Here is a 22,879-nt window from a genome sequence, read left to right as displayed (position 1 = left end):
AATTCCTTCCTCTCAGTTAAAACCTGCATAGGAAGATTCTGACTACCTACTGCCTATAATTTTGTATGCCTTATCCTCCTCTATTCCAGGGAAAGCAAACCCAGCCTACCCAGTCTCTTCCCACAACTAAATCCCCATGCTGGTGACTCTCTCGAGGATGCTTATCCTTCCAGAACATGGCTATCCAATAGACCTTGAGGCTTGAATGTTTGATCTTTAAGCATTATTTTCCTCAATTGACAAATGCTGTGCAGGCGCATTGAAGAGCTCCAAATCATCAGTGATTTGTTCATTGAAGCATATGGAAGACACAACTTGATCTCAGATTCTGTAAAACATATACCCTCTACTAAACTCACCCATTTTCTGTCATTTTTCTGCAGCCATAGAAGATTACTTGGCAACCAGCACCTCCAGTTATGGAAATGATCTATTAATGAACTGTCATTCATCGGGAAATAAAATGCTTCCATTCAGTTCTCCCATTTCCTGTGTCTCTGTTGTATTTTCCACTGATGAGACTTTCCACATATCAGCCCCCAAGAGGTCTTCCTCTCTTATCCGAGGTTTGGAATGTCAGCTGTCAGTTGTGCTCAACTTGAAATCTGGTCAATAATGGTACTATATCATATTATTTAAATTAATATTTTTTATTTGGGTTTTTCTCATCCTGCATATTTGTTTAACAATTAATTTCCTAATTTGATAACTACCCCACCCTTGCCCATATGTCCAACTGGTATTTACTAATAATTTTCAAGTGGTTCCTTACAATTTCCTTTACAACAGGAGTCCCCAACATTTTTTTATGCCATGGACTGCTACCATTAACCGAGGGGTCCATTGACCTCAGGTTGGGAACCCCTGCCTTACCACATCTTTAACTGGTTTAAAATTCCTATTTTCACTGGTAATCCTTTCCACATAAATGTTGATACATCTCTGGCTTAAGACAAAAGAGCTGATTGTGGACTTCAGGAAGGGTAGGACGTGGAAACATGAACTAATCCTCATAGAGAGATCAGAAGTGGAGAGAGTGAGCAATTTCAGGTTCCTAGATGTCAAGATCTCTGAGTATCTAACCTGGTCCCAACATATTGATGCAGCTATAAAGAAGACAAGACAGCAACTATATTTCATTATGAGTTTGAAGGGATTTGGTTTGTCAAATAAAACACTCAAAGCTTTTATAGATGTACCATGGAGAGCATTCTGACAGGCTGTATCACTGTCTGGTATGTTGGGAGCTACTGCACAGCTTGAAAGAATCTACAGAAAGTTATAAAATTAGTCAGCTCCATCTTGGGTACTGGTCTCTATGGTATCTAAGACATTTTCAAGTAGTGATGCCTCAGAAAGTTGATGTCCATTATTGAGGACCCCCTTCACCCAGGCCAGGGCGTGCCCTTTTCTCATTGTTACTGTATGGAAGAAGGTACAGAATCCTGAAGGTATGCACAGCGATTTAGGAACAGCGTCTTCCCATCTGCCATACGATTCCTAAATGGACATTGAACCCTTGAACACTATTTCTGTTTTTGCACTATTTTTAATCTATTTAATACACATATATATACTTAATGTAATTTATTTATTTAGTTCTATATTATCATGTATTGCATTGAACTGCTACTGCTAAGTTAACAAATTTCACAACACATGCCGGTGATAATAAACCAGACTCTGACTCTGGTGGAGTAGAGATGTGTCTCTGCCAAAGGAGGTGTAAGGCGCTCCTTCCTCCTGCTATCCTGCAGGTCACCCTTGGGCAAGGTGTAGTACCTGCTTTACCCCACCACCCCAGATCAGGGTATGTGAAACTATGGGAGCAGGTGGTGTATGGTCGTAAGTGTGGCTGGTGCATATCACATGCGACCACTGATGCCAGGTAAACAGTCTCTGAAGAATATTGATAATGGCTGGGGTCACCTGTCTTGTAAAGACACTGCCCAGAAGAAGGCAAATTCTCGTATTTTCTTGTTCTTGCTTGTCAAGATTTGCTGTCATCCAGTTGTAATGGTGTCCTCCTTCGTCTTCATGAGCAAGTATTAGCAAGAATGGGTTGTGCCTTTTGCTCACTAGCTGATACTCATTAACAAAGCTGCATGAAGACCTTATTCAAGAGAATTGAGTCCCATTGCAACACCACTGACACAGAAACCCGGGTACACAAACCATATGAACAAATTAGTTGTATTGCTGTACATAAAGAACATCTCAGAAATGACAGCAAGACTGCTTTAGCAACACATCATCACAGTTGCTCACAAGTGGACTGGAACTTTGGGGAGGATTCTATCAAAGCTCAAAGTACAACAATATGTAACTGATAGAACAAATGTTATCTGCAAAGTCTAGTGTAGTGACTGATAAGTATTACATTGGTCATACAGGAAGAAAACTATCAACCAAGCTAATGAGCATTATCAAGCGAGCAGAAGGTGCAACCCACTCTTGCCAGTATCAGCTCATGAAGATGAAGAAAGACACCATTTCAACTGAATGACAGCCAGAATCTTGACTCCAGCAAGAACAAGAATTTCTCGAAGCATAGTCCTCTACAGTAGGGTCCATCAACAAACATATCAGCGTAGATCTGGTATATGAACCTCATGGGGGGGAAAACAGAGAAACATAGAAACATAGAAAATAGGTACAGGAGTAGGCCATTCGGCCCTTCGAGCCTGCACCGCCATTTATTATGATCATGGCTGATCATCCAACTCAGAACCCTGCACCAGCCTTCCCTCCATACCCTCTGATCCCTTTAGCCACAAGGGCCATATCTAACTCGCTCTTAAATATAGCCAATGAACTGGCCTCAACTGTTTCCTGTGGCAGAGAATTCCACAGATTCACCACTCTCTGTGTGAAGAAGTTTTTCCTAATCTCAGTCCTAAAAGTATTCGCCTTTATCCTCAAACCGTGACGCCTCGTTCTGGACTTCCCCGACATCGGGAACAATCTTCCTGCATCTAGCCTTTCCAATCCCTTTAGGATTTTATACGTTTCAATCAGATCCCCCCCTCAATCTTCTAAATTCCAACGAGTACAAGCCCAGTTCATCCAGTCTTTCTTCATATGAAAGTCCTGCCATCCCAGGAATCAATCTGTTGAACCTTCTTTGTACTCCCTCTATGGCAAGGATGTCTTTCCTCAGATTAGGGGACCAAAACTGCACACAATACTCCAGGTATGGTCTCACCAAGGCCTTGTACAACTGCAGTAGTACCTCCCTGCTCCTGTACTCGAATCCTCTCGCTATAAATGCCAGCATACCATTCGCCTTTTTCACCGCCTGCTGTACCTGCATGCCCACTTTCAATGACTGGTGTATAATGACACCCAGGTCTCGTTGCACCTCCCCTTTTCCTAATCGGCCGCCATTCAGATAATAATCTGTTTTCCTGTTTTTGCCACCAAAGTGGATAACTTCACATTTATCCACATTAAATTGCATCTGCCATGAATTTGCCCACTCACCCAACCTATCCAAGTCACCCTGCATCCTCTTAGCATCCTCCTCACAGCTAACACTGCCACCCAGCTTCATGTCATCCGCAAACTTGGAGATGCTGCATTTAATTCCCTCATCCAAGTCATTAATATATATTGTAAACAACTGGGGTCCCAGCACTGAGCCTTGCGGTACCCCACTAGTCACTGCCTGCCATTCTGAAAAGGTCCCGTTTATTGCCACTCTTTGCTTCCTGTCTGCTAACCAATTCTCTATCCACATCAATACCTTACCCCCAATACCGTGTGCTTTAAGTTTGCACACTAAAAACAACAACGTCAACAATTAACGAATTGCCAGTAATCTCAGGATCTGGACAGCGAAGCTAGCACTTCCAACAGACCTCCCTCAAAGCTAGCCAGTCAGAATGTTCTACTGTTAAACTGTTTTGAATCAGATCACAATGTCTAATCAATATCCATTTGGACCCTGGAGGATATGCTGGCATTCTGAGGAGTCAACACCCTCAACTGTGCACTGATGATGGCTTCTCGATTGGAGCTGGAAGATCTGCAAACGTTTTGCCAAGCTCGGTGATCATCCAGACTTCCAAATGACCTCACTTTTCTCATCATGAACTAATTTTACTGCTTTCATTGTCTGAGCTTCATTCTTAAAACTTAAGGGAACTGAAATAAATCAAATGAATGAGAATTTATTTAAACTTTTTGGTCTGTTCAGTTACTGTCACTGAATACTGTACATTACTAAAACATTTTCCTGTCTGTTTTTCACTTTCACTTTGCTACCTGATTTATTTCTTTACAATTTTAAGGCCTATCTTAAAACATACCTCTCCAATAAAAAATGGCCATCTCTCCAACAATTTCATGACATTTTTACTTAAAAATGCTTTTTGTGTGTATTACATTAGTGAAACTATTTGTATAAAAATTAATAAAGTTGATGCCGTAGTTTGAAGCAATTTAAAGTCAAAGTAAGTTTTATTATCAAAGTACATATGTGTCACCATATAAAACACTGAGATTCTTTTTCCTGTGGGCATACCCAGCAAATCTGTAGAATAGTAACTATAACAGGATCAATGAAAGATCAACCAGAGTGCAGAAGACAACAAGCTGTGCAAATGCAAATATAAATAAATAGCAATAAATAATGAGAATGTGAGATAATGAGATAAAAGAGTCCGTCAAGTGAGATTGTTGGTTATGGAAATATCTCAATAGATGGGCAAGTGATTGTAGTTATTCCCTTTTGTTCATGAGCCTGATGGTTGAGTGGTAGTAGCTGTTCTTGAACCTGGTGGTGTGAGTCCTAAGGCTCCTGTATCTTCTACCCGACGGCAGCAGCAAGAGAGCATGATCTCTGGATGCTGCTTTCCTATGACAGCGTTTCGTGTAGATGTGCTCCATGGTTGAGAGGGCTTTACTCATGATGTACTGGGCCAAATCCACTGCCTTGGACAAGGTGGCAGCGGTGATCATCATGCATTTATATGTGTAATATTCATTTGTCTGGATTCAGTAAAGAAACTTCCTGCTGCTCTGTTGTCTTCAAGTTTTTTGGACTTTTACGTTGTTATAAGACCATTCGATATAGGAGCAGAATTAGACCATTTGGCCCATCGAGTCTGCTCTGCCATTTCATCACAGCGGATCCAATTTTCTTCTCAGCCCCAATCTCCTGCCTTCTCCCCGTATCCCTGTAATCTTATCAGCCTCTGCCTTAAATGTACATAAAGTCGGCCTCCACAGCTGTTTGTGGCAAAGAATTCCACAGATTCACCACTCTCTGGCTAAAAATGCATGTATGTAAATTCTGTAAGTTTTTGTTGGTCTTGGTTAAAGGCCTGCATAGTTTATTTTTAAGCTTCTTCTTCAATTGTTAACGAAGAATTTTAACTAAGCTTCTGCTTGATTGAAATCCTTGTTTAAATGCTGATGAAGCAACTGAACTCACTTCAGAGATATAAGGGGTCTGTAGCTCCATAGTTAATTACTTACAATATTGTGATATGCTATGCTTCCAATTTTTGGGCCGTACGGTAGTGTAGTGGTTAGCACAACACTTTACAGTACAGGCGGCCCCAGTTCAGTTCCTGCTGCTGTCTGTAAGGAGCTTGTTCTCCCCGTGACTGTGTGGGTTTCCTCCGGGTGCTCCGGTTTCCTCCCACAGTCCAAAGACGTACCAGTTGGTAGGTTAATTGGTCATGGTAAATTGTCTCCTGATTAGGATCAGACTAAATTGGGGGGATTGCTGGGAGGTGCGGCTCGAAGGGGTGAAAGGGCTTATTCCATGCTGTATCTAAATAAATCGTAAGAATCAGACTGCATCATATAAATTAATGCTTTTATATGTTTTTATTTGTCACAGTTGCTATATTTGAATTAAGTCACCATATGGAGCAGCTAATACAAAATCTATTTGTCTTTGGAACAGTTTCCATTGTATGAGAAAGCAGTTATGAATAATTGCCTTTATTTTCAATACATAATTCAGTTCATATACATGTCTGATCTTTGTCATTTCAATGCCTTTGTTTTGTTTCAATTGTTACAGGATAAATATTTGAGTGACAGAGAATGGAACAACAAGCAGATGAGCTGATTACGCCAGAGGCTGATGAACAGATGTCAAATTGTGACCATGAGAAAGTAAATCTGTCAATGATTGATGGTGGCAAAAGTGATGAAGTTGTTAATGGCATCACAAGTGAGGAAACTGATGCACAAAATGGTACATGTCTTGAGTCAGAGATGTATTCAGCAACCAAGACACTAACATTAAAAGAAGACACAAATTCAGAACATAACGATGGATCTGCCAAAACACAAGTGAATGTAAAGATTGAACGGTGTATGAATAACTTGGCAGATCCTGGCGGAAGTGGAGAGCCGTGTGCTCTAATGTCTTTCAGCAGTAATATGGGAATAGGAACGGAATGTAAAGAAAAAGTGATTGATTGTGGAGAATTTGTTACATCGGTCAGTGATCAACCATTTAATCCCCTATCAGAGAAGTTGACACAGGCAGAGACTACTGATTGGCGCAAATGCATATCTCACCCTTCACAGAAGATTGATTCAGCAAGTCCTTTTGATACCAAGATAACTAAGGATCTAATATCCAGGATGGAATTTGAATCTTCTCAAGATGCTTTGCTGGATGAACTAGAATCAGAATATAGTAGTTTTTCAACAGATTCAACAGTGACTCCCAGTTTACCTAATGGAATTACAAAAGAACGAAACGCTGTAGTCATATTCAATGAATCTCTGCAAAATAAATGTCTTCAACAAGCAAGCAAAATAAAGAAGTGAGTATTAATTGCAAGAGATTTTAAAAATCCTGCTATCTTTGTCAATAGAAATCCAGTATGTTAGTAACAGAGAAATCAGTAAATCCTATTGTGTGATTGTAGTATATAGAACAATAGACAATGGATATACCTGAGCTGTTCTATGAGCAGATAATTTTGAATGACTTGGTGTCAGACACTACCCTTGGGCTTATGCCATCATTTTCTGTGAAACATATCATGCCTCACTCTATATCTAGGCAAATGTATCTTCCAGGATCTGGAGAAAAGAACATCAGTATTGCATTTCAGCCTATTAGAGAAACACATGCCATTGACTGATTCATATTATTTTAGTAAATAGCTGAATTTAGCACTCAGTCATTTTGATGTAGAAAACAAACATTTTCAGACTGAAGGATTGGATACAATTTATCAATAATTTATTTTAAGGTAAGCTATTGAGAATAGATTGGAGACGTGTACATGTTAATGAGTTAATAATCCAGAGTTTGGACTCATTGTGATGCTTAAGTCTGACCTTGAGTTTTGTTTCTAACAGGAAATATGAAATTAAGAAGCTTCAAAATATAAAAATGATTAGAGTTGAGGAATTGTGTAAAAATTGAAATAACATAGTAGCGTAGTGGTTAGCTACACTAAAGCAGCTATAGGCATTGGAGATTGGAGTTCAATTCCGGCACTGTCTGTAAGGAGTTTGTAAGTCCCCCTGTGGAATGTGTGAGTTTTCCCCTACTGCTCCTGTTTCCTCTCCCATTCTAAAGTTGTATAAGTTAGTAGGTTAATTGGTCATTGTAAATTGTCCCATGATTAGGTTAGGGTTAAAACAGGATTGGTTCAGATGGCACGGCTCAAAGGGTAGGAAGGATCTGTTCAGCGCTGTATCTCTAAATAAATAAAATAAAAAGTAAATCTTCCCATCTCTATACACTGTAGCCCAGGGTTTCTCAACCAGGGTTCTGTGAGAGATCAAAGAAAGATTGTTTTTTGAACTTCGCACATAGTACGATACTAACCAGTGGTGGGCAGTGATCGAGCAGCCCGTTAGCAATCCTGTGAGAGGTCTCTCAGTCCAATATGGCAGTGTGCAGTCGGACCAGGGTTATTTGGTTGAGTCCAATCTCACTTTTTGAAACGATATGGGGGAGACCGTTGATGATTGGTGAGCACTGTATTGCACGGAAGGGAGGATGGTATGCTGATGATTGGTGAGCACTGTATTGCACCGAGGGGAGGATGGTATGCTGATGATTGGTGAGCACTGTATTCCACAGAGGGGAGGATGGTATGCTGATGATTGGTGAGCACTGTATTGCACGGAGGGGAATATGGTATGCTGATGATTGGTGAGCACTGTATTGCACGGAGAGGAGGACTGTAGGCTGATGATTGGAGAGCACTGCATTGCACCGAGGGGAGGATGGTATGTTGATGATTGGTGAGCACTGTATTGCACGGAGGGGAATATGGTATGCTGATGATTGGTGAGCACTGTATTGCACGGAAGGGAGGATGGTATGCTGATGATTGGTGAGCACTGTATTGCACGGAGGGGAGGATAGTATGTTGATGATTGGTGAGAACTGTATTCCACAGAGGGGAGGATGTTATGTTGATGATTGGTGAGCACTGTATTGCACCGAGGGGAATATGGTATGCTGATGATTGGTGAGCACTATATTGCACGGAGAGGAGGACTGTAGGCTGATGATTGGAGAGCACTGCATTGCACCGAGGGGAGGATGGTATGTTGATGATTGGTGAGCACTGTATTGCACCGAGGGGAATATGGTATGCTGATGATTGGTGAGCACTGTATTGCACGGAGAGGAGGACTGTAGGCTGATGATTGGAGAGCACTGCATTGCACCGAGGGGAGGATGGTATGTTGATGATTGGTGAGCACTGTATTGCACGAAGGGGAATATGGTATGCTGATGATTGGTGAGCACTGTATTGCACGGAGAGGAGGACTGTAGGCTGATGATTGGAGAGCACTGCATTGCACCGAGGGGAGGATGGTATGCTGATGATTGGTGAGCACTGTATTGCACCGAGGGGAATATGGTATGCTGATGATTGGTGAGCACTGTATTGCACGGAGAGGAGGATGGTATGCTGATGATTGGTGAGCACCGTATTGCACGGAGGGGAGGATGGTATGCTGATGATTGGTGAGCACTGTATTGCACGGAGGGAGGATGGTATGCTGATGATTGGTGAGCACTGTATTGCATGAAGGGGAGTTCGGTATGCTGGTGATTGGTGAGCACTGTATTGCACGGAGGGGAGGATGGTATGCTGATGATTGGTGAGCACTGTATTGCACGGAGGGGAGGATGGTATGCTGATGATTGGTGAGCACTGTATTGCACGGAGGAGAGGATGGTATGTTGATGATTGGTGAGCACTGTATTGCACAGAGGGGAGGATGGTATGCTGATGATTGGTGAGCACTGTATTGCACGGAGGAGAGGATGGTATGTTGATGATTGGTGAGCACTGTATTGCACAGAGGGGAGGATGGTATGCTGATGATTGGTGAGCACTGTATTGCACAGAGGGGAGGATGGTATGCTGATGATTGGTGAGCACTGTATTGCACAGAGGGGAGGATGGTATGCTGATGATTGGTGAGCACTGTATTGCACGGAGGAGAGGATGGTATGCTGATGATTGGTGAGCACTGTATTGCACAGAGGGGAGGATGGTATGCTGATGATTGGTGAGCACTGTATTGCACGGAGGGGAGGATGGTATGCTGATGATTGGTGAGCACTGTATTGCACGGAGGGGAGGATGGTATGCTGATGATTGGTGAGCACTGTATTGCACGGAGGGGAGGACTGTAGGCTGATGATTGGAGAGCACTGTGTTGCACGGAGGGGAGTTCGGTAGGCTGATGATTGGTGAGCACTGTATTGCATGAAGGGGAGTTCGGTAGGCTGATGATTGGTGAGCACTGTATTGCATGAAGGGGAGTTCGGTAGGCTGATGATTGGTGAGTACTGTGTTGCACGGAGGGGAGGACTGTAGGCTGATAATTGAGTGCTATATTTCATGGCGGGAAGGACGGTAGGTTGATAATTGGTGAGCGTGGTATTGCACAAAAGGGAGGACGGTAGACTAATGAGACGCGTGAAGTGCATTTTCTGAGCATTGAAGGGACTTGCCCAACTTTGGCTGTGATGTTAATCTCTCCCTCTTTCAACTTCGCCTTGCGTGCCGCCAATCGACTTATGGGAGTGAACAAACTACCAGTATACTAGAAAATTGGAAGGAAATTTTATTGTAAACAAGGAATTGTTGTAAGCATTGCAAAAAGTGGATTGTGTAGGTTAGAAGTGAATTGTATTGTTGTTTTCATAGTTTTTGTGACTTTCTCGTTTAATTATTTATTATGCCATTCTTATTAAGCAATAACATACATAGAAATTTACAGCACATTACAGGTCCTTTGGCCCACAATGTTGTGCCGACCATGTAACCTACTCTAGAAACTGCCTAGAACTTCCTCACTGCATAGCCCACTATTTTTCTAAGCTCCATGTACCTATCTAAGAGGCTCTTAAAAGACCCTATTGTATTTGCTTCCACCACTGCTGTTGGCAGTGCATTCCACGCACCCACCACTCTCTGTGTGAAAAACTTACCCCTGACATCTCCTTGGTGCCTATTTCCAAATACATTAAAACTATACCTGCTCATGTTAACCATTTCAGCCCTGGGAAAAAGCCTCTGGCTATCCACATGATCAGTGCCTCTCATCATCTTATATACCTCTATCAGGTCATCTTTCATCCTCCGTCGCTCTGAGGAGAAAAGGCCAAGTACACTCAACCTATTCTCATAAGGTACGCCCTCTAATCCAGGCAACATACTTGTAAATCTCTTCTGCACTCTCTCTATAGTATCCATATCCTTCCTGTAGTAAAGTGACCAGAATTGAACACAGTACTCCAAGTGGGAACACAAAAAAAAGTCTGTCTTTACAATGAAAGCACTTATCACTTATAATCTAATAATCTAATCAATGGGTTTTACATGGGTTGAGGATCCAAGTTGTCCTATTCCATTGTGCCTAGTTTGTGCAAACAACTTATAATGCTGCAAAATTGAAAAGACACTGAACTACAAATCACAGCCGTATGACACGTAAAAGTTCTGATTATTTTAAACAGTTATTGGAATCTCAAAACAAACAGTAAAACTTTTGTTAATAATGTCACAGTAAAAAGACTCCGGAAGCAAGTTATTTAGTAGCAGAAATTATTACACATAGAAGGAAAATTCACACAGTTGGTGAGAACCTAATAATGCCAGAATGTAAAATTACAGTCAGTAAAATGCTAGAACAAGATGTAGTATGTGAAATTGAAAAGGTTGCACACTCAAACAGCACGGTAAGTCGAAGTGTTGGTGACATGTCACATGATGCTGAAGAGGCTTTGTTTGATTAAACTAAAAAACAGCAGTTTCTCTATCCATGGAACATAGAAAACCTACAGCACAATACAGGCCCTTCGGACCACAAAGTTGTACCGATCATGTCCTTACCTTAGAACTACCTAGGCTTACCCATAGCCCTCTATTTTTCTAAGCTCCATATACCTATCCAGGAGCCTCTTAAAAGATCCTATTGTTTTAGAAGAGATTTAACATTTTTATGGAGGCCACCACCATGCATTCACCACTCTCTGCATTAAAAAAAAATAAACTACAACAACTTACCCCTGACATCTCTGAACCTATTTCCAAGTACCTTAAAACTATGCCCTCTTGTGTTAGCCATTTCAGCCCTGGGAAGAAGCCTCTGACTGCCCACACAATCAATGCCTCTCATTATCAGGTCACCTCTCATCCTCCATTGCTGCAAAGAGAAAAGGCTGCGTTCACTCAACCTATTCTCATAAGGCATGCTCCCCAATCCAGGCAACGTCCTTGTATATCTCCTCTGCACCCTTTCTATGGTTTCCACATCTTTCTTGTAGTGAGGCGACCAGAATTGAGCACAGTACTCCAAATGGGGTATGACCAGGGTCCTATATAGCTGCAACATAAACTCATCAAACTTGGCTCTTAAACTCAATCCCACCGTTGATGAAGGCCAATGTACCGTATGCCTTCTTAACCACAGAGTCAACCTGCGCAGCAGCTTTGAGTGTCCTATGGACTCGGACCCCAAGATCCCACTGATCCTCCACAGTGCCAAGAGTCTTACCATTAACACTATATCTGCCATCATATTTGACCTACCAAAACGAACCACCTCATACTTATCTGGGTTGAACTCCATTTGCCACTTCTCAGCCCAGTTTTGCATCCTATCAGTGTCCCGCTGTAACCTCTGACAGCCCTCCACACTATCCACAACACCCCCAACCTTTGTGTCATCAGCAAATTTGCTAACCCATCCCTCCACTTCCTCATCCAGGTCATTTATAAAAATCACAGAAGAGTAGGGGTCCCAGAACAGAATTCTGAGGCACACCACTGGTCACCGACCTCCATGCAGAATATGACCTGTCTAGGTTGATGAGTCAACAGATTTCAGCAATAAATGTCATGTTGTCACATTTGTAAGATTTGCTAATGACAATGAAATTCAATAAAACCTTTTCTGTTGCAACGAGCTGCCGGAAGCAAGCAAAGGGCAAGATATATTTAATGTTTTTGTCTTCCTATCTGGAAACAAAAGACCTGTCTTGGCGGAACTGTGATGGCATCTGTACTGATGGTGCCCCATCAATGTTTGGCTCCATGAGAGGTTTCATTTCTGTTGTAAAATAAAATTCTGATGTCACAACACAGTGCTTCAACATTGCAAATAAATTTTTCTGTTGTAAATAGCATTAATTAAAATCAATTTGCAAACTTTGTTTAAATTGAATCTACCGACCCACCTTTAGAAAAATTAAATCCCATTTTGGCTTAAGCCAGTTATTTAACAGAAATTTATTATGGTTGCGCTCTGAGTTTTAAAATTTGTGAAAGGGAAAGAACGAGATTAATTTCAAGAAAGGTAAGGTAAGCTAAGCTTAACTACCTGGTTTTTTTTCCAAGAAAGGTTGGCTAAAAAGTCATTCTCTACTCAAAAGAACACTGACAATTATTTTTGGATTATCATATCTACAACTTACTGATCACACTAACATACCGTGAGCTGTAGATATAATAATTTTTATGCAGGGGTTCCCCGAGACCTGAAAATTATTTCAAGTATTTCTCTAGGGCAAAAAGATTGAGAAAGGCTGATCTAGCCTTTGTGGGTTTCCAGTCCTGAAAAATATGATTGATTCTTTAATCCCCTCTATGGTAACCTTGCAATCACGAGCCCCATCAATTTCTCATCAGGTTATTTAGAAATGATCATTATCATCACCAATGCCTTCACTACAAACACTCTGATAATGAATAAGAAAGAGTAAATTTATAGTAAGCTATTTTGCTTCCTCTGTGCAGAAGAACTATAAATCCTATAAAGCAGATATGTGGCATGAATCGTGGCAATATCACCTGGTGATTTTTTTTTTATTAACATTATGAAGAATCTCTTTGCAGACTTGGTCACTGTTTACCTGAGAGGGATGACTGCTTTACATCACAGTCATTTGATTCCGTTGGTAATCATGAATTTTTATTCACGTATGTTCTCAAACTCTTGGATACATTAAAAATCTATTTCTTTAAACTCAAGGAATGGAGCAAAATGAAATATGGACTTTCAAAAGACTGACCTGATCAGCTGGATTGTTTGGCTCCTTTCTAGATATAGTCTAATATAATCCAATTACTTTCAGTATACTGAAGAAATTTTTAACTCACATAAAAGTTAGAGCTGGTTAATTCCTGGGTTTGGTTTCTGTGAGTTTTTAGATTTTTGTTTAGATTAGATTATGAGGACACGCAGTCCTCTTTTATTGTCATTTTGTAATGCATGCATTAGGAAATGATACAATGTTTTTCCAGAATGATATCACAGAAACACATGACAAATCGACTTAAAAACTAACAAAAACCACATAATTATAACATATAGTTACAACAGTGCAAAGCAGTACCGTAATTTGATAAAGAACAGACCATGGGCACGGTAAAAGTCTCAAAGTTTCTTGGAAGTCCCATCATCTCACGCAGACGGTGAACCTCCAGCGCCGCCAACTTGCCGGTGCAGCATCCTGGAAGCATCAGACTACAGTCCGACTCCGAGTCCGTCGGAAAACTCCAAGCCTCCGACCAGCTCTCCGACACCGAGCACCATCTCTGCCGAGTGCTTTGACCCTGGCCCCGGCAACAGGCAATAGGCAAAGACGAGGATTTGGGGCCTTCCCCTCCAGAGATTCTCGATCACACAGTAGCAGCGGCAGCGAAGCAGGCATTTCAGAAGTTACTCCAGGTATTCCTCCGTGCTTCTCACGGCTGTCTCCATCAAATCCGGATTGTGCACGGCCCCCTAGTTAACACATATGATATTCATTCGGAATAGCCGCGTGTGCTGCATCACGCCGCCATCTTCTCCTCCCTCCTTTAAGTAGCATATGTACATTCTGGAGGTAGTGTATGGTTTTAAGGAATTATTTAGCAAAAAGAGGTGTGAACTTGCTGGCACCAGCATTTATTGTCTACCAGAATTTCTCCTTAAATTGATTGTCTTATTGTGTTAAAAGTTTTTGATAAAGTGAAGCACAAAAAGTTATTTGAAATATTACCGAAAACTCTAGATTAGTGGTCACCAACCTTTTTAAGCCCAAGATCCCCTACCTCGACCTTAGTGAAAGGTAAGATCTACGTACTAAATCATTTAGAGAAAACACAGCTCAGATTGTACGTCCAATTTGAGGCCTTTTACTTGGGCTAATTGTACTTGAATTACACAAAATAAGTTTGTCAAACTTTCAAATTAATTCAAACAAGAAAACACTGTAACTAGCATATCAAACAGGCCATAGCTGTCTTTAAGAATATTACAATACTTCACACCTTTAATTCTAATTTAATTTTATTTCAACACGAAAAATAAATGAATAAAAATTGACTGTTGCACTCAGTGTGATGACTGGGGCTGAATACTTTCTGCTAGTTCCCTGAAATTTGGCTAATAACAGTCTGAGACAGTCTGTGAGGTGTTTGTCAGTAAGACAGCTCTTGTACTAAGATTTAATAATTTTCATCTGTGAAAATGCAATTTCACAGAGATAAGTTGACCCAAAGTAGGCACTGACTTTTAGTGCAATAAAACCAATGTGCACACCGCGCATTGCTGGGGCCCCATCAGTTGTAATTGCCACTAATTTATCAATGGGGATGTCATTTTCATGGGCATATTTTTTAAACTCATTGTAGATATCCTCACCTCTTGTTCTTTTGTTTAATTGCAAAAGAGTGAGGAAATCCTCCTTTGTTGTAGAATCCTGGAAAGACATTCTGACAAATACAACAAGCTGAGCTGTTTGTATTACATCCAGGGATTCATTGAACTGTAGTGAAAAATATTCACAGAGTGACAAGTCCTTTAACACTTGTCGATCCACGTCCTCTGACAATGTCACTGTTGCAGGGCCATGCGGTATATTATGTATTGCGGTTGTGATGCCGTTTTTGTTTTTAAAGTCATTGAAAACAGTCTCCGCGGTAATGGCCATTGAATAAATCGCCATCTGTAAAAGGCTTCTCGTGTTTAGCCAAAAGGTGACTTACACGAAATGATGCTTCAGTAGCAGCCTTATTTTGAGCAGCATGTTTTGTGAAAAACGATTGCTGGGCCTTCAACCCAGATTTCAGCTCCTCAACTTTCCTGGCAGGAATTGCGCTCTTTGGGGGGTAGGTGTCTTTAAATTTCTGGTGGTTGGTGTTGTGGTGCCGCTCCAGATTCCCTCTTTTAGTCAGTGCTTGTGTTTGGTGGCACAACGTACATACACACTTGTCTTTCACCAAGGTAAATAGAAATTCCCCTTCCCATTCTGGATGGAATTTGTACGTTTTTGCCTTCTTTTGTGGAGCCTCCGCCATGCTATCAGGATATCACGAGCGAGTGCCGTATATTTATGTTTGCGACAGTCTGCACTAATTGACAGTCTAATCTAATTGGTCACTTTGATGTAGCACAAACTACGCTGAAAACGTGGTGCATGGCGGGGGAGCTACACACATGTGCACTGGGCAGAAAGAACAGAACTAAAACCCTGCAACCCGGAAACAATCTCTCTTTACAAACAACTTTCAGTAGCAAAAGTATTGCTATATTACTATTATCCCAATTAGTATTACTTACTTTTATAATGCTCACATTACAACAGTATTTGTGTATTGTTTTCTCCCTTGATTTATTTAATGTGTACAGTGAAACAATATTACAAAAAATAAGAGACATCTTGGGAGTCAAAGTTGGTGGCGAAAACATCAATAATTTCAGATATGCAGGTGACACTGTGTTAATTGCAAGTACGGAGGAAGAACTACAAAAATTAATTGATATAATTGTTGAAGAGATTGCAAAAAATTGGTCTGTCTATCAATTGCAAAAAGACAGAATGTATGGTGATATCAAACAAGAAGGAGAATCCTATCTGCAGGCTGAGAATAAACGGGGAAGACATAAAACAAGTACAGAACTTTTGCTACTTAGGAAGCTGGGTGACATCAGATGGCAGGTGCGACATGGACATCAAAAGAAGAATAGGGATGGCAAAAGACGCCTTTATGAGAATGAAGAATATACTGACCAATACTAAACTAGGCATGACAACCTGCCTCAGAGTACTGAAGTGTTAGTTTATCCAGTTATGTTATATGGCTCAGATTGTTGGACAATATCTAGTAACATGAGGAAACGAGTTGTAGCAGCATGGTTTTTGAGGAGGATGCAAAGAATGTCATGGACGAAACGAATATCTAATGAGGATGTCATGAACAGAGCAAGTACAAAAAGAGGAATAATGTATGAGATCATAAATAGTCAACGTAACTTAATTGGACATGTGATTAGGAAAGAGGAGTTAGAATGCACGTAACTATGGGAAAGATTGAAGGGAAGAAAGCAGGAGGAAGACAAAGACAAATGATGATGGAGACAGCAGCCAGAGAACTGGAAATGAATACTAATGAATTGATCCACTTGACCCGAAACAGGAGTGTGTGGGCCATGGCAGTCAAAGCTCAAACTGGACATGGCACCTGATGATGATGATGGTTGTGTTGAAGGGTAGTTGAGAGTTAACAATATTGCTCTTGTGTCCAGAATGACAGAGAGGCTAGATCAGATTTTCTTCCAAATAGATAATTGGATTTTCATCATAATAATTCAAAATACTGCTGTCCCTATGGAAGAAAATTGTTGCAGCATTACAGGTAGACAAGGTGGTGTAAAGGACATTTGGCATACTGGCTTTCAGATGTCAAGATACTGAGTATAGGAGTTGGGATGTTATGTTGCAGTTATATAAGTTGTTGGTGATGCTACAGTTGGAGTACCATATACTCTGCTATTTAAGATGGGTGGGAGGCAGCAGAAAGGAAACCTGTTAGCCTGTCAACAGTGATTGGGAAGTTGTTGGAGTCAGTTGTTAGGGATGAGATTACAGAATACCTGGAGGCACATGACAAGATAGGCCAAAGCCAGCATGGTTTCCTGAAAGGAAAATCCTGCCTGACTACCTTACAGCAATTTTTTGAGGAAATTACAAGCAGGGTAGACAAAGGAGATGCACTAGACGTGGTGTACTTGGGTGTTCAGAAGGCCTTTGACAAGGAGCCGCCCATGAGGTTGCTTAGCAAGATAAAGTCCCATGGAATTACAGGGGAGTTACTAGCATGGGTGGAGTATTGGCTGGTCAGCAGAAAACAGAGAGTGAGAATAAAGGGATCCTATTCTGGCTGGCTGCCGGTTACCAGTGCAGTTCCGCGAGTTGGTGTTGGGAACGCTGCCTTTTATGATGTATGTCGATAATTTGGACTATGGGATTAATGGATTTGTGGCTATATTTGCCGATGGTACAAAGATAGGTGGAGGAGTGGGCAGTGTTGAGGAAACAAGAGCCCAGAGAGACTTGGATAGTTTAGGGCAATGGGCAAAGAAGTGACAAATGAAATACAATGTTGGAAAGTGTATGGTCATTCATTTTGTTGGAAGAAATAAACGGGCAGACTATTATTTAGATGGGGAAAGAATTTAAAATGCAGAGATGCAAAGGGACTTGGGAGTCCTTGTGCGAGATACCCTAAGGGTTAACCTCCAAGTGGAGTCGGTGGTGAAGAAGGCAAATGCAATGTTGGCATTCGTTTCTAGGGGTATAGAATATAAGAGCAGGGATGTGATATTGAGGCTCTATAAGGCACTCGTGAGACCACACTTAATTTTGTGCAGTTTTGGACTCCTTATTTTAAAAAAGATACACTGACATTTCAGAGGGTTCAGAGAAGATTCATGAGAATGATTCCAGAAATGAAAGGGTTACCATATGAGGAACGTCTGGCAGCTCTTGGGCTTATTTCCTTGGAGTTCAGGGTGAATCTCATAGAAACATTCCTAATGTTAAAAGGCCTGAACAGATTAGATATGGCAAAGTTATTTCCCATAGTAAGGGAGTCTGGAACAAGAGGGCACGACTACAGGATTGAAGGACATCCATTTAGAACAGAGATGCGGAGAAATTACTTTAGTCAGAGGGTGGTAAATCTGTGGAATTTGTTGCCACGAGTGGCTGTGGAGGCCAAGTCAATGGGTGCTTTTAAGGCAGAAATAGAAATGTTCATGATTAGCTAGGGCATCAAAGGGTATGGGGTGAAAGCAGGAGAGTGGGGATGACTGGAAAAATTGGATCAACCCCTGATTGAATGGTGGAGCAAACTTGATGGGCCGAATAGCCTACTTCTGCTCCTATATCTTATGGTCTATACAGGCAGATGTATAAGCTGGTGATGCCACAGTTGGAGTACTCTATACAGACGCATAAGTTGTTGGTGATGCTGCAGTTGGAGTACTGTATACTGTTCTGGTCATCCTGGTATAGAAAAGGCATTAAATGGAGAGAGCACAGAAAAGATTGATGAGGTTGTTGCCAGGGCTAGAAGGCCTGAGTTATAGGGAGAGGTTGGCCAGGCCAGATCTTTACTCTTTAAAACATAGGAGAATGAGAGACAACCTTGTAGGAATGCTTAAATTGTGAGAGACATTGATAAGGTAGATGGTAACAGTTCTTTTTCCCCTTGGCAGGCGTGTCATAAATTAGGGCACATGGGTTAGCGTAAGAGAGGAAAGATTTAGGAGGGACCCGAGTGGTAACTCGGCGGAAGGAGAAGATGGCGGCATAACGCAGCGTGCGCAGCTCTCCGGTGAAATGATACCATATTTGTAAGTAGGATGCCGTGCACAATTCTGATTTGATGGAGACAGACATGAGAAGGCACAGAGGAATATCTGGAGAAATTTCTGAAATGCCCGGTTCGCTGCTGCTGCTACTGTGCGATCGAGATTCTCCGGAGGGAAGGCCCCAAAATCCCCGGCTTTGCCTGCTGCTGGCGACCGAGGCTAGGGTCGAAGCGTTCAGCAGAGATGGTGCTCGGTACTCGGTGTCGGAGAGCCGATCGGAGCTTGAAGTTTTCGGATGATTCAGAGTCGGACCGTGGTCAGGCATGGCAGGGAGAGTTTTCTTTCTTCTCCCGTCTGCGTGAGATGTGGGACTTTCGAGAGACTTCGAAATTCTTTACTGTGCCATGGCCGGTTCTTCATCAAGTTATGGTATTGTTGCACTGTTGTAACTATATGTTATAATTATGTGGTTTTTGTTAGTTTTTCAGTCTTGGTCTGTCCTGTGTTTCTATGATACCACGCTGGAGGAATATTGTATCATTTCTTAATGCACTCATTACTAAATGACAATAAAAGAGGACTGCGTGTCCTCATAATCTAATCTAATCTAAAACTATTTCATGCAGAGTGGTGATTATATGGAATGAACTCCAGAGGAAGTAGTCGAGTTGGGTACAATGGTATCATTTAAGAAGCATTTGGATAGGTACATAGAGGGGAAGGTCCTGGAGGGTAAGGGACAAATGCAGGAAATTGAGACTAGCAGGTGGTCAGTATGGACATGTTGGGCCTTAGGTCCTGTATCCATGCTGTATTACTGTATGACTTCATGACTCTAAATTTGTTATCTGCTGAATGTATGTGATTTTGTAGTCTTCAGCAAAAGACTGTGGGAATTTTTTGTTTATCTGTATTTAGGAAAGGGAAACTGAGAAGGCTTTCTATAAGAAGGGCATAGGGCTGTGCCCAAATGTTTGAAGCTCTTCTCTGTCCTGGTCACCAGGAAATGGAATTGGCTGAAAGAAAGAAGGAGCAGATAACTAGGAAGAAAATAGTTGAGTGGAGTGCCCAGGTCTGATGTTGAAACCATGTTTCTAATTTACAAATAATAAATTTAAAAAAAGATTTTGACACTATTACCAGCAGGAGTAGTTGGAAATATACTTAGGAAAGACAGCAAGAATTAAAGATGTTTTAAGGGAATATTTTCAACTTACAAAGAATTGATTAAAAAAAGATAAAAAGGTTGGCAATGTATCGCTTCATCAAGTTATCAGGAGAATAAGAAACAGAAGCCATGTTGGTAAACATTTTAAAATTTAATAAACTTCTTGTATCGACATCAGAAAGGATGCATTATATCATCATAACAAGTTCAAAACCATTACTTCAGAATCAGATGTACTCGGAAGTGTAGCACCACAAGATTTCTCAAACCCAAAGCGTGTGTTGCCATATAATTTGTTTTCGGCTTTGTTTTGAAGGAGTATTACCAACCAATATGTTGTGCAAATTCGTGCTGCTTCATGGAATGACCCTCTTTCATCATCTCCAAAACTTAAGCCGGAAGATGCTGGCTTAACACTTCATTCAAGTGATGTAACACAGTATTCACTGAGTGCTGCACAAGAATCTATGTCATAAAGTTGATAGTGCAATTGGTGGTGTAACATGACTGGAACAATTCAACAAAGTTGGAATGCTACTCTTTTAGGCAACATTTGGTTCACAGCAATCATTTTAAAATAGACAAAAAACAAAATGATGGTTTGAATACATCCTCTCTGGTGCAGCACTTGCTTTAGATCTCCACAGTGCCTTCACTCTAATGGTAAGACTCTTGGCAATGTGGAGGATCAGCGACATCTTGGGGTCCATATCCATAGGACACTCAAAGCTGCTGCGCAGGTTGACAGTATTGTTAGATTAGATTAGATTCAACTTTATTGTCATTGTGCTGAGTACCGATACAAAGCCAATGAAATGCAGTTAGCATCTGACCAGAAATGCAAAGAATAGTGTTATTTACAAAATAACTGTGAATAAAAAGTAAGTGCTACAGCACACAAGTATAAAAGTACTGAGACAGTACAATATGGGTGCAGTACTACTTAGCGCTGTGATGTGAGGTTCAGCAGGGTCACAGCCTCAGGGAAGAAGCTCTTCCTGTGCCTTCTGGTGCGGGAGTGGAGGCTCCTGTAGCACCTACCAGATGGGGGGAGAGTAAAAAGTCCATGGTTAGGGTGAGATGCATCCTTGATAATGCTTTTCGCCCTGCCCAGGCAGTGTTTATGGTAGATGTTCTCAATGGTGGGCAATTGGGTGCCGATAATCCATTGGGCAGTTTTCACAACGCGCTGGAGTGCTTTGCGGTCCGATATGGGACAGTTGCCATACCACACTGAGATGCAGTTGGTGAGTATGCTCTCAATGGTAAAAGACCGTCAGTATCCTGGGACAGAGGTGAGCTTTCTTGATGCCTCGCAGGAAATAAAGGCGCTCTTGCGCCTTTTTGATCAGGATGGAGGGGTTCAGGGACCAGGTGAGCTCCTCGGAAATGTGGACAGCAAGGAATTTGAAGCTTGATATACGCTCCACTACAGGTCCGTTGATGTAGGTGGGGACGTGAGTGTAGCTCCTAGCATGCATGAAGTCCACAATGATCTCCTTGGCCTTCTGGGTGTTAAGGGCCAGGTTGTTGTCGGCACACCATGCCGCCAGGTGCTGGACCTCATCCCTGTAGGCCGTCTCGTCATCCTGTCTGATCAAGCCAACCACCGTGGTGTTGTCTGTGAACTTGATTATGGCGTTAGAACCGTGTACAAGAACGCAGTCATAGGTGAAAAGGGAGTACAGAAGAGGGCTCAGCACACAGCCTTGAGGCACACAGGGTGAGCCTTCAGGGTGAGAGTGGAGGAGGAAAGGTTGTGTCTAACTTAACTGATTGGAGTCTGTTAATCTGATGTTTCTTTCTTTTCATCACTACTCCTCCTTGTAGTGCATAACATTTTTATTATTTTTCTAACTATCTCCATGTGTACTTCGACAATATATCCTAAGTATATGCAAATATGTCCTAATGGTGCTGTGTTTTTATCTCTCTCTTTCCCATCGCATGATGTTTCTGTCATGGTCCGGATCGGGGTCCCTTTAAATTTACTTTATGTTACGATCCGGATCGTTGACTCCCTGTTTCCCTTTGGTTCCCTGTTTTCCCGTGTCCCTCGGCCTTGGTGATTGAAGGCAATTTACTCCCGACTGAACCGGTAGTTTATAGTCTCTGGCTTTCAGCTGTTCGGCGTGAGAGCGTCTGCAAGTCCACAAAGTCACGGCGTGCCAATGTCATCTGGCTGGAGCAAGCCTAGTCTCTGCCCGAAGCGAGTGCCGGTAATTCGCCTTTCATCACCGGAGCAACCCTGTCAAGTTACCTGGCCAAAGCGAGCCTGCAAAGTTTCCTCACCGAGGTGGGTCCGTCAGTTAACCCACCGGAGGGAATCAAGAACCGCTGTCTACTGTTCCCGGGCCGAGTCGAGAGCTTGCCACTACCCAGAGGCTCCAAGTCAAGTTGTGACCCTGGTGGCATCCACGTACTGAGTCAAGTCCTGGCCCTGGCGGCATCCAGGTTCCGGGTCAAGTCCTGGCCCTGGCGGTCTGTGATTCCTGTCCTACCCCCCTGCCTGTACTCCTTCTCTGCCCCTCTTGCCTCTAGTCCTCGTCTGCAGCCCTCGCCTGCACTTCGGTCTAGTTCTATCGCCGGAGCTAGATAGGTACTGTC

At 42.0% G+C, this 22,879-nt stretch overlaps 1 protein-coding gene across 5 annotated transcripts in view; it reads left to right on the top strand.

Annotated features, from left to right (window-relative positions):
* ccdc186 (coiled-coil domain-containing protein 186) overlaps positions 1–22,879 on the top strand; it is a 112,918-nt gene that overhangs the window by 10,884 nt on the left and 79,155 nt on the right. For 4 of the 5 annotated variants that reach the window (XM_072239579.1, XM_072239576.1, XM_072239578.1 and 1 more), the window contains exon 2: positions 6,038–6,794. In XM_072239579.1, the coding sequence (XP_072095680.1) occupies positions 6,061–6,794 (734 nt within the window). In that variant the 5' untranslated portion in view covers positions 6,038–6,060. Of the gene's footprint in view, positions 1–383; positions 619–6,037; positions 6,795–22,879 lie in introns of all 5 variants that reach the window. The other variant, XM_072239577.1, reaches the window with a different exon arrangement.

The sequence above is a fragment of the Mobula birostris genome, chromosome 21 (genome assembly GCF_030028105.1).
Source record: "Mobula birostris isolate sMobBir1 chromosome 21, sMobBir1.hap1, whole genome shotgun sequence".
NCBI lineage: Eukaryota > Metazoa > Chordata > Chondrichthyes > Myliobatiformes > Myliobatidae > Mobula > Mobula birostris.
Note: the sequence above shows the minus strand (reverse complement) of the source record. Positions and strands in the feature narration are given on the sequence as shown.